This window comes from Talpa europaea (genome assembly GCF_964194135.1).
Source record: "Talpa europaea genome assembly, chromosome: 1".
In the NCBI taxonomy this organism is placed as follows: Eukaryota; Metazoa; Chordata; class Mammalia; order Eulipotyphla; family Talpidae; genus Talpa; species Talpa europaea.
Genome location: NC_140073.1, coordinates 87,322,500 through 87,334,382, shown reverse-complemented (window position 1 = coordinate 87,334,382; position 11,883 = coordinate 87,322,500). Strand labels below are relative to the sequence as shown.

At 33.8% G+C, this 11,883-nt stretch overlaps 1 protein-coding gene across 10 annotated transcripts in view; it reads left to right on the top strand.

Moving 5' to 3' along the window:
* Nucleotides 1-7,326, top strand: part of GTDC1 (glycosyltransferase like domain containing 1) — a gene marked incomplete at both ends in the record, with an annotated part of 243,715 nt that extends 236,389 nt beyond the window's left edge. For 6 of the 10 annotated variants that reach the window (XM_084253964.1, XM_084253970.1, XM_084253966.1 and 3 more), the window contains 3 exons: nucleotides 1,283-1,353; nucleotides 2,055-2,146; nucleotides 7,243-7,326. In XM_084253964.1, coding sequence (XP_084110090.1) covers nucleotides 1,283-1,353; nucleotides 2,055-2,146; nucleotides 7,243-7,326 — 247 coding nt within the window. Of the gene's footprint in view, nucleotides 1-1,282; nucleotides 1,354-2,054; nucleotides 2,147-7,242 lie in introns of those variants that run through there. The other 4 variants (XM_084253972.1, XM_084253968.1, XM_084253967.1 and 1 more) reach the window with 2 other exon arrangements.
* Nucleotides 7,327-11,883: the final 4,557 nt, after the last annotated feature.

Genomic DNA, 11,883 nt, shown 5'->3' with positions numbered 1-11,883 from the left:
TAATAGTCAGTAATTAGATCCTGTGAATCTCTACTGTGTTATCTCGTAACTTTCATCAGTTATCAAACAAAACTTTGAACTCAAAATCTTTCCAAACTTTGCATCTCAAAGTACTTTTCATTTAAACTAATTTCATATACATAATAAAATAGAAAAAAAAATCACCCACTTAAAACAGCTTAAATTGCATGTACTTTGTCACTGTAAATAAACAAGGTAAACATTGACATAACTTCAAATTATTCTTAGGTTGAAAAAAATCTGCCGTTCAAAATAAAATTCTGCCTTTGGTCAACATTTTGGATGCAATTCAAAGTTTCTCATAAAATAAACATTTTAAAGAGTATTTTGAATTTCACCACATAAATTCTAGCCAAAAGAAATTACAGTGGTATCTTTAAAGTTCTTATTATATGTCAGATCAATAGCCATTATGCAGGGCTAACACAGCCATCCAGATGCAATACCTTCCCTCTGCTTAACCCTTCACTACAATGACATGAAGAAAAACTTCCTATAGGTGGTCCTTGGGGATACACAAAGTGTATCTTTTCATTTTGTGAAAAGATGAAACTTTTTCATCTCTCACAAAGTGAAACTTTTCATTTTTGTTTGTTTCATAATAAAGTACTCTTTTCTAGAAAAATGGAAAATGAGCTGAATTTTTAGTTAAGAAAGCAAAATGTTTGTTAACATAATCTTCATTAGAATTCTTCAATAAAAAGGAGGAATATTTTTACTTTCTGCATAATAGCAAATTATTTTGAAGCATGAGCTTAAAATGAAAATGCCCCATCACAACAGATTGTAAATTTTTTTTCTCTTGCTTTTAAAAGTATCTCAATCATTTCTATGGCTATCATCTTAAAGTTAAGTATTTGCTATCTTATTTAAACATTTTTGAAAAATGAACATTCTGGGGCTTTGCAGCATTATTAAGAAAAGCTGTCCATACTTTACCATGTTGTTACATGTGTTTATCTGCTGATTATAAAATGTGTTAAACAGTATTTTAAAAACAAAAAAAAAAATGCAGAGCTACGCTTTGATTAATTCAGTGAACAAAACATATGCTGTTGGTTCTGTTCTATGAAATTCATATATGATCAATAAAATCTTTTAAAAGAGCAACTCTGGCTTTTAGGATTGTACTGCCGACCATGTTTCTCGTCCCAGTTAACTCTGGACTTACACTGCTAACTTAGGCAAACAAAACCACTTTCTGGCTATGACAGTAATATCTTTTTAATGTATTTTTATCCTCTTTCTAAAATTTCTTTAGGTTGGAAGCTGTGTATTGTGGTTGTTACCCACTTTGTCCCAAAGATTTGGTTTATCCTGAAATATTTCCAGGTAGCTGCTTTAATGTACTTTCGTCTTTGTTGAGATTTAATATGATTCGTGCTAAATTAGAAAGTTTGAAAATAAACTTAGGCAGGAGCAATTGTTTATTTGGCAAGTCAACATGTTAGTGTTAAGGAAAATTTTATGTGTTTTAATACATTAGAGCAAGCTTATATTTACCATCTGTTCTTTTAAGATAACAAAAAAGCAAGTTTCCAAATAGCATTCTTCATTGTTAGCATACACATCCCATAATGATAGATTTTTATAAGCAGGTCAGTGTTGCTGCAATTGCTTACAGATTTTTTTTTAATGATATACACAGAGAAAAATCGAGGACTGAAAGTCACACCAAATTATTTAAACAATTGACTAGTTAATAATATGCAACTGTTGTACAGGGTACATACGGCTATAGTACCAGTTCTTTGAAAAAATGCTCATCACTAAATATATCACATATGCATTGTGTTACATTAGAATAATGTATTTTAATCACCCAAAGGAGATGTCTAAACAGCACAACTACACAGTCTTATTTAGCATTAAACATCCTTGTGAGCTGAGGTAACCTTATAAAATCATGCTTAAATAATGTAAAACACGAGGCGGCACAGAGCAATATGCATTTTTAATTAGTAAAGTGACTAATATCGAGTGTGTGCTTTGAGGTTTTTGTTTCATTAAAAATGTATCTGTTTTTCCTGCAGCTGAATATCTGTATTCTACACCTGAACAGCTTTCAAAAAGGCTCCAGAATTTCTGCAAGAGACCAGATATTGTAAGAAAACATCTCTATAAGGTAGTTATTGAGAAGAGATTTACGTAGTATAAATGCCATATTGAAGTACAAAGAAAAATCTTTAAAAAAAACATTTAATTAACATACTAATGTTTAAAGGAAACATGCTAGGGAGGGATATTAGTTGTTACACTAACAAGGATTAATTAAACTGGATGCCAGTTGTATTAACCTAGGTCTTATGAAATACGTGCACTTAATACACGGTACATGCTTTTTTTTTTAATTTATTGTTTTCTAAGATGACTGTCCTTTACATTTAGCCCCAAGAGGCTTATAAAAATGAACCTGGATTAATGTAACTCATTAGTTTAAAAGGAAGTAAAGGAAAGATTCTACAATTATACTAATGAGGATAAGCCTTTCTTCCCATCATAATGAAATCTTCAGTCCTCAAAAATTCAGGTGAATGACATTAGTGAAGTTTGGTGTTCATTTTTTAACTACTTTAAAAATGATTTTCGAAAATCAAATATTTCCCTTGTCCAGTTTAATAAAATGGAATAAAAACCCAGAGTTTATTTAGAATAAGACTGTCAGTCTCCTCTGTGACTGGCAAAGTGAAAAGGAAAATTGTTAAAAATAGCATCATCACTCAGCTCCGTCATTCATTATCTTTTTTTCCTCATTTGAATCAAAAAATTTACATCGTGCAAATAACAACACAAAGAGGCACTACTAAAAGTCTAGTAATTGAACAAGGATAAATCTACTTTATGGGTTTTGGAGGTGACTCTAGGCCATGAATAATATACCTTTTTATATTCTTTGAATGTAGCATCTTCATTTTACATAAATTCAGTATAGTTTACAATCTAGGAGTTTTATAATCCAGTGTATTTTAATTTTCCTATGTTAATATATAACCCTCCTACATAAAATACAGTTCTTTGCCCTTTTTCTCTTCTTTTGCTTTCCATGGCTTAAGATACATATTTACATAGTGATACATCAAAACATGACTTTGTTTCTGCAGGAAACAGTTAAACTTCAAAAAAAAAAAAAAAAGGAGAGAACCAAAAATGCAATTTAACACCCAATTTCAAGCTCATTATCTTTCATTGTCTATTAACTTGGCAATGGTTCAGAAGGTAGCTCATAATAGTTTAAAATGCTGACTGAACAGTTCCAGGCTTCAGTATTACTCCTTGAGTCAATACGATTGTACGGTATAAATGGGAAGCTTCTCAGGGAAAACAACCCTTCAAGGGTTACCTCCATATTTCCTAATTTTTTAAGTGGAGTAGTGGTTTGCTTGTGTAAAATAGTCATCAAGTAGTTTCCCATGGGATTGCCTATCAAAATAAACAGATAATAACTGAAGAAATAGAATAATAAATAGCAATATAAATGGATTCATTTTCTACATAAGACACAGAGCTATTTTCAATGAATTCATCATCAAATTTTGATTTTTTTTTTCCCTGTGGATGATTTTTGGTAAAGTATTTCTTTATTCACTGTTTTATTGAGATATAATTGACATATAGCAATTGTATCTGCATCTAGTTTAAGGTATACAGCAAATGACTTTCACATGTTGTGAAATGACTACCATCATAAGTTTAATTATCACCCATCATTTCATATAAATACACAAAAAAAGAATGTCTTTTTCGTTGTGATGAGAATAGTGAAATATTTATGATTGTATTTCCACCATCAGGATTTGTCGACTTTGGGACTGTGGAAAAGGATTGTGGGTGATTGAATGGTAGGAGAACTATGGTAACCACACCCAAAGGGAATAATTCTGTATTGTGAAAAAATTAACAAGGCTGTAAAACAATGGAATCTCATTAATACATATATTAATTTGAAAACATTTTTAAAATATTTGTTCATTTTTAACTTTGCTTCAGGTTGGGCCTTATCCTTATTTTCAGTCTGCAAATTTTTAACCATTTCAAAATTACTGCAACAAGTTGCCTTTAGTTCCAAAGGAAAACAGATACACAGTTGAAATATTTTAATACAGTTATTGCATAACATAGCTGTAATTATTTATTTTATAAATAACTTCTGGAAAAATTTTGAAAAAAAAGTCAGTTTAGTCGTATGCTGTCAGTATGCCAATTTGTTCTTCATTCAGCTTAAAACAGAACCTTAAATGTTATTTCATGTTAATACATTTTACATAATTTTTAGTCTGCACATTAAATTGCTCCATCACAAAGCTTTATAAATTAGTATTTTATGCATAAGCATTTATAAGGATTTATCTGTGTAATTCACTTTTATGTGTTTTCTAACATGGGATTTTTCATATAAATCTATAAGATTTATATATGTTCATTCTTAATAATATTGTGTCTAAAAAATATAATCTCAAAAATTAATAAAATAGTCGAGGAATTATAAATAATCAAGAACTTTCTGATACAATTATCAGGAGAAACTAGTAGAAATTACAGGAAGGAAAACAGGGTTAGTGTGGTTGTTCTAATAGGATTTAGAGCCAAAAAAAAAAAAAAAAGGAATGCTTTCTAAAACTTCATAATTAAGATATACCAAGTTATGGTATTTCTTTGCCTCATGTTTTATAAACACACACATTTTCAGGTAGCATGTGCCTTCTCTAAATGCCAGAGAATTATTTTCCCTACAGCAGCTTTTTATCTACTTTGCTTATGCAATGAAGAGTCTTTTGTATGTGCTCTAAAGAAAATGTTGGGGTTTATTTTAGAGTTATTTCATTGGACAGTGCTATCTTGCTTTTATAAAACATATGCTTCTGAGATCTAAAAGGATAGAATGTCACAGAATTCTTTAATTTGCTCCTTTTATATTCTTACACCTTACCCTTTTTTTTTTTGTTAAAAGTTTACATTTTAAAATCATCTCAACTGCTTAACATATAGAGTTCACTTTAGGATAGGATTTTTCATATGGATTCACACTTAGAAATTTAATGACTAGAATAAGGCTACTAACACTTGGCTTTCTTCTCACATGAGACATTATACTTTCAATATGAGTGAGAGTTTGGGGCTATAACTTGAAGCAGGATTTGAAACAGAATGCTATAACTAAAAAGCAGAAACAGAATTCTACATTTTTTTTCTTAAAGTGACTCTTTCTACTACAAAACACTGTGTCCATGAGTTCCCACCTGAAATGGTTTCAGACTTGAAATGTTTTAAGCTCCCTGTGTTCATGCAAGATGTTTTCTCTCTCTCTCTCTCTCTCACACACACACACACACACACACACACACGCACACACAGAAGTTCAGTGCATGCAGAAATTAAATATTTTTAATTCTTTAAAAAATCATAAGCCATTTCCTTAATTTAAAAATCCAAAACTATTCTTTCAAAAAGTTTACATGAAGGTTTAGTCATTTACTGTAGCTTCTTTGAGCTTTAAGACAGTTCCTTTTCTTAGTAGTTTAGACACATTGGACACTTCCTTGTCACATAGACAAGGTTTCACTTTATCTACAATAAGCACCTCTTTTTTGATTCCCAAACCTAACTTGAACACAAGATTCTAGAAGTAATCATCAAGCGACTACACAAGGGTTGATTTATTACAGTTTTCCTTTTCCAACATAAGCACATGAAGCTCTATATTTTTACCTCTTTCACTATGTGAATTTACTTACTGAAAATTTCCAGCAATGATTTGATGTCAGTACTTTGTACTTTTAGAGAACCCTTGGATCACTATATTTTAAAATGCTTCAGAAAAAAAAGTTTACAGACATTCAATTGTTACCAGTATTGAAAATAGCACAAGAACACAAAGTGGGGCAGTTGTATGAGATACACCACCCAGATAAACAGAAGGGATTTTAATTCCCATAATATTTCTTCTGTACCTTTATATACAAATTGTGCAAATTCAGTATAAAAAGAAATGCCATTCTTACTAATGCTTTATAAGAGTGACCTGTAGTTTCCTAAGATTTTTGAGTTGATAGCTGCTGATTTTTATTTTGTTCTCCCCTTCAAGTTCTTCAACATTCCAGAAACCTTTATAACCTGCTGTTATTTGGAGAAGAGAAGAATTTTCAGATTTCTGCCTAAAAGTGATTCCAAGCAATGATTAAGCTCACAATTCAGACACAGTGCCCAGAAAAGCCATTTGTGGTTATCTTAATTATGTCAGGCTATATCTACCCCAACCACAGCTAAGCCACTTTAAGTTTCCTTCAAGAGACTGGTCACTTTATAGTCCCCTTTTAATTTGAGCTTATACTCTAGATGTGAAAAGGTGTTGCTCACAAGTATTAACACTCTTCCAAATTCGTTACCTTTACCTTAAAAAATGAAAGCCTAGAAACTGTGGCACTTTTAGAACTTTCTCTCTCTCTCTCTCTCTCTCTCTCTCTCTCTCTCTCTCTCTCTCCCCCCCCCCACCCTTCCCTCCCTTCCTCAGATGTATTGGCTTGATTTTCCTTTGATTTGTCAAGTGAAATAAGACAAAAATATCTTAGCACAATAGGTACACTTTGGGTGATTGAGATCAGTGAGTTTTGGCTTTTTGCTCTTCTCAACTATTCATCTGCAGCCTGGCTCTGGGCGAACTTCTTGGCCTCTATATGATTTATCTATCAACTCAGAAGAATTTTTGTTGTTGTTAATTCTTACTAGCATTTCCCCCTGAGATACTGATATATTGAAATAATGAATATAAATCTGTTTGTAAACTTGAAGTGCTTTATAAACTCCACGTAATAGTAATGGCATTTCTCTTATGTCTTCACCACTTAAAAGTAGAATTCACATTAGCAAAAACATGTTTTAAGAGTGTTGTGTATCTCATGTTTATAAAAGTTAAAAGTTGGATGATAAACTTCTAATAGCTGTCACCCAGAACATAAACCAGGAAGTATGTATGCAACAAAATATACCCATTTGCAAAAGATAAGGGAGTGTTCCCCTATAGTTGGAAATAGTTACACTTTAAACCAATCAGCAACTGGGATTTCCTGAGGTGGTGAAACTTGGGAACCATTTAGTTGGTGGCTTTTTGAAACGTAGTTGACGAAAGTCATGCAAATTTGCAATATGAAATTTCTGCATACTTTAGTCTTTCAGTCGTTAATGCTTCTCCACTGCTCTCTCTATTTTTTTCCCTCCCCCTTACAGGGTGAAATGACTCCCTTTTCCTGGACAGCCCTATGTGGTAAATTCAGGTCTCTGCTTACAACAGAACCTAAGGAAGATTTGTGACAGATGGGGCTAAGTCACAAACTTGCAGCCTAAGGCAGAATCTGTAGAACTTTCCAGAGTGTGCCCATATTTACCTGATCAGAGAGAAAAGAAAATCTGCAGAGGAAGCTGAGCCTGGCTGCTTGTCATAGCTGACACAGAGCCATCTGCCACAAACCTGTGGCGGCTTCAGATCTCCAATCCCTGCCACCACCCCAACTCAAATTAAATACAGATTCCTAGAGACGTTATGATGGTTACACATGTCCTCGGCATCACATGGAGGAGACTGTTCAAAAAAAATATGTGGCCTGTTGTATAACCGCACTCATGTATCCCATATGTGGTGCCACATTGAATTTCCGGTTGAATCCGTTTTTATCCTTTGTACTGGATGACATGGTGCCTGAATTCTTTCTTTTCGCCGACACGATGGCAGCCAAACTGCAGCTTCAAACGCTCGCACTTGGCTGGGATTCTACCTAGGTTGCCAGGTTATCATCGGAGCCTTCTTGTGTCCTCCGAGGGCCACAGGAACTGAAAGGAAGCTCAGAATGCAACTGGACTAATTGGGCAGCCCTCTCAGAGGAGGTTGTGGGCCAAGGGCTGCTCTAGCACTTTTCTTTTAGCAAATTAATGACTCTCTGGCACAGGGGTTTTAAAGTGAAGGTATTAATAAGGGGTCTGGCAGGTATTCCCATGATTCACTTACATTTGCATTTAATTTATCTCCAAGAAAGTTGCAAGATAAACAGCTGTAATTCGGACAAACACAGGAAATACACTAAGTGGAGCCATCTCACCTAGAAAATGAACACTGAGGTATTTGTCTTCCTTTTTTTGCAGGGTTAAAAATGCTTCTTACAAAATCAGTTATTTTGATATAAATATTCTTCTAAAATATTTGCATCCCGCTACAAATACAATCTTTACACGATAAATCACTTATGATTCCAGTAGTCAAGCTGCTGTATTTGTTGATGTAAAGATGTTTTGAACAGCTAGATTGTAAAATAAATTTTTAATAAAGTGCCCACTGCAGTTTTTAATTAACATATCTCATTTACGTGTAAGTGTGTACATCTATCTGTAGGTTTCTCGCAGAACACTTTCCTTGTGTCAGAGACAACGAATACAATTGTTTCTTTCCGGATGAACAAGGATCTGTTTTGCAAATGTTTGCAAGATATTATGACATTTCCAAGATTTTCTTTGCATTCTGGAAAGCAGGAGGTAAACATTTGTAGTCATTAAGGTAAAGTCTGTTGATAAACCATCTTCTGTTTACTGACAGGTAAATTGTAACTTTCCTAGCTTTTGAAATGAGTAACTTCTATTCACTGCCAGAGTGAGGAGCGGTCAGGAAGAAGAGGGTTGACAAGGGCCAGTCCGGGTCTCTGGCTTCTAAAAGAATTATGTGGTCTGCGGGCATGTGAGATAGTGTGGGTAGTGGTTCAGGGGTCTGATCGGACCCATTTAAGAGGTAGCAAAATCGTTAGCAGGAGATAGAGCAAGGTCAGAGAGCCTTGAGATAATGGCAGTCTTGCAGATCAAAGAAAGCAGGAGTTCTGAGTCCAGGAGGCCTGGGAATTTAAAAGCAGGAAGCGTAAAAAACAGAAACAACAACTCTATCACTGCATAGAGAGTCCTCTCCATAACTAGTATAAGAGCCATAATGTATGATGAGACATCACAGCACTGGTCCCCAGCCCTAGCTTTCAGGGACACATCACTGAATAAATTGCCTTCTCACCATTAAAATACAGGATGCCTCTGCAGCGCCGGTTCGATCCCCGGCTGCTCCCAGGCCACCGGAGGAGGGTCCCACATGGCGCGCAGACCTCTCCTGCCGCCCGCTGCTCCCCTCAGCAGTGTACTTCGGTCCTTCTGCCTGCTCTGCTCCCCGCTCTGGCTCTGGTGAATTCTCTCACCCTCCCGCGCTTCTGACTGTACCCAGTGCTTGTATAAATAAATCTAAAAAAATAAATAAATAAATGTTAAAAAAAAAAAAATACAGGATTTAGGGATTATTTCAGAAGTCCTGAACCAAGACTGAGGAGTTTCAAATCTAACAGATATGCTCCTTTTGAGAGGAAAAGTTAAGATATAAATGTGCTTAAGAGGTTCTCAGACACTGCTCCTGGGCAGGGCTTATATTCTAATTAGATGAACTAGACCAGCAAATTTGCTTCAGTCACAGAGGTGCTATGTCATAGATGACATCTCAAAATTCTATAATCCCACAGCCAAGAAGTTCACTATGTTTTTCTGTTCTGGAAATAACGTGTTCATATTTTGTAGTGGACAAGATATTATATGCATAACAACTATCCATATATGTTTTTTTGTCATTTGAGGGGCAAAAAGACTAGTTCCCTTTAAGATACTACATCTAAAACATTTAAATATTTTGCTGATTTTGGCAAATACAATATTAAAAATTATCTGTGTACATAATTTTTTTTCTATAACTGTAAACTCAGATCAAAGTTTGTCTTTAGCTGTGCCCAGCATACCTCCCACAGGAAAATTTACATTGTATGTAACAACATACATTTATAGAGGTGTAAACATATACACCTAAAGCATAGATAATGCTGTAAATCAGCAATACCTCAACAAACATAATTTAAAAAAAAAAAACAGAACTAGCACATGATTCGGTAATTCCACTTCTGGGTATTTATCTGAAAAACACAAAATACTAACTTGATAAGCAATATACACTCCATGTTTATTACATCTTTATTTATAATAGCCAATGCACAGAAACCAACTTTGTCTATCCATGGATGAATGGAGAAAGAAAACGTGATACATATACAAATGTGTAGACTTTATATTCTATTATATATGTTATATATAATGGAACATTATTCAGTCACTAAAAAGAAGGAAATTCTTCATTTGTGACAACATGGATGGACTTTGAGGGCATTATGTGAAGTGAAATAAGTTAGACAAAGACATATACTGTATGAAGTCACTTATACATGGAATCTAAAAAAAAATTTGAAAAAGACATAAATGGAAAAAAAGTTTACATTTAATTTGCCCCTTCCTAAAACTATTGCTGTCAGATTCAGTATTGGTGCAAAGGAGAAATAAAGTCTAGCAAATGTGTAATTCCTGAACATTTGAAAAGATACCTATCTGTGTGCGTGCATATGTGCATTTCTTAATACCCATGATAGGGTGGACTGAGATGTAATTAAGTAAGTTAACACATATTTTGTCGCAGTTAGAGGATAATTAAGAATACGAATTAATAGCTTTAATTCCTAGTCCTGTTTCCTTCACTTTCACTAAAGAAATCAAAAACTCCCATTATTTCTTGTTTTGAGTACAGCTGTTGAAAATTTTAGTCTTTGGTTTAACTTTCAATTCTGTTAATTTTATTCTTTTAAAATAAATCGAGATTGTTTTATTTTAAATATCTTTAAAAGCCTGCTTGTTACCAAGACCTTCATACAATGTACAAGATGCTTGCCTTGATTTACCTAATATCCATTTCAGACTACGTGTTTCTATCATAAGTAACAGAGTACTTGGCTCTTAACCTACTCATTTACACCATGTTGATCATATATATAGGTCAAAAGATCTATAGACCACGTGCGTTTGAAGCACACTTCAAATATAGTTAAGTTTGAATGTCCAGTTCTTACTCACAATTCTTCAGACGTGTCACATAAAGATGGCAGCAGAATCAGTAGTCAATGGGGGACTCTCATCCATAGAGGGCTGCATCAATTCATTTCAACACCTTGAAATGCATCTGGAAGCAAAGATTTCATTTTATGTTGAAGGTGTTAATTATATTTGATATTTTTAAAAGTAAAATCTGTTTTTGAGAAAGCATCTGCTACCCAGAAATATTATGAACCACAAAAAAATTTTTTTCATTTAAGTCTCAAGATACTTTCTGTGGGTGATAGAATCAATTTTCAAATGATAGCCCATGCTTCTTTTAGTGTTGACATACCCTCTGAGTTTTGTTCTATTGACTGTTGACAAGCATCATCCTAACTGCCTTTCTGTTTCAGTGGAAAAATGAATAGTATTTAATGTCTGATTTTACACTGCACAATGAAGAGAGTACATTATAAACCACTGACTTGGACATGTTTCATTTTTAAAATTTGAGATACAGGACACTATTGCTCCTATAACATACCCTCCTTTCAAAGCTAGTCATTAAAATGTAACTGGGAGAGTTTAAAAACATGCAAACAATTCTACCTGATGCTCAGATATGTACATATGTGGTGACAGTATAACAAAATAAAAACGTGGGAATTGACAGTATCTTTACAAAAATTATTACATCAGAAAGATGATGAAGAAAAGAACAGACATAACTGTAAGAAGCATGTTCACGCTAGGATTAATAGTCTATTTAAGCTGTGTCGTTGTACACAAGGCTTATTTCTACCCTTTATGACTGTTTACATGTCTTAGATGCTATTATTGGATATACTTTTGATAGGAGCTATAAATACTTTGGAAGCATGTGGTTAGTTTTGCTATCATGCTAGTCTTTAACATTTCTTGACTCTAAACTATTGATCGAGTCAG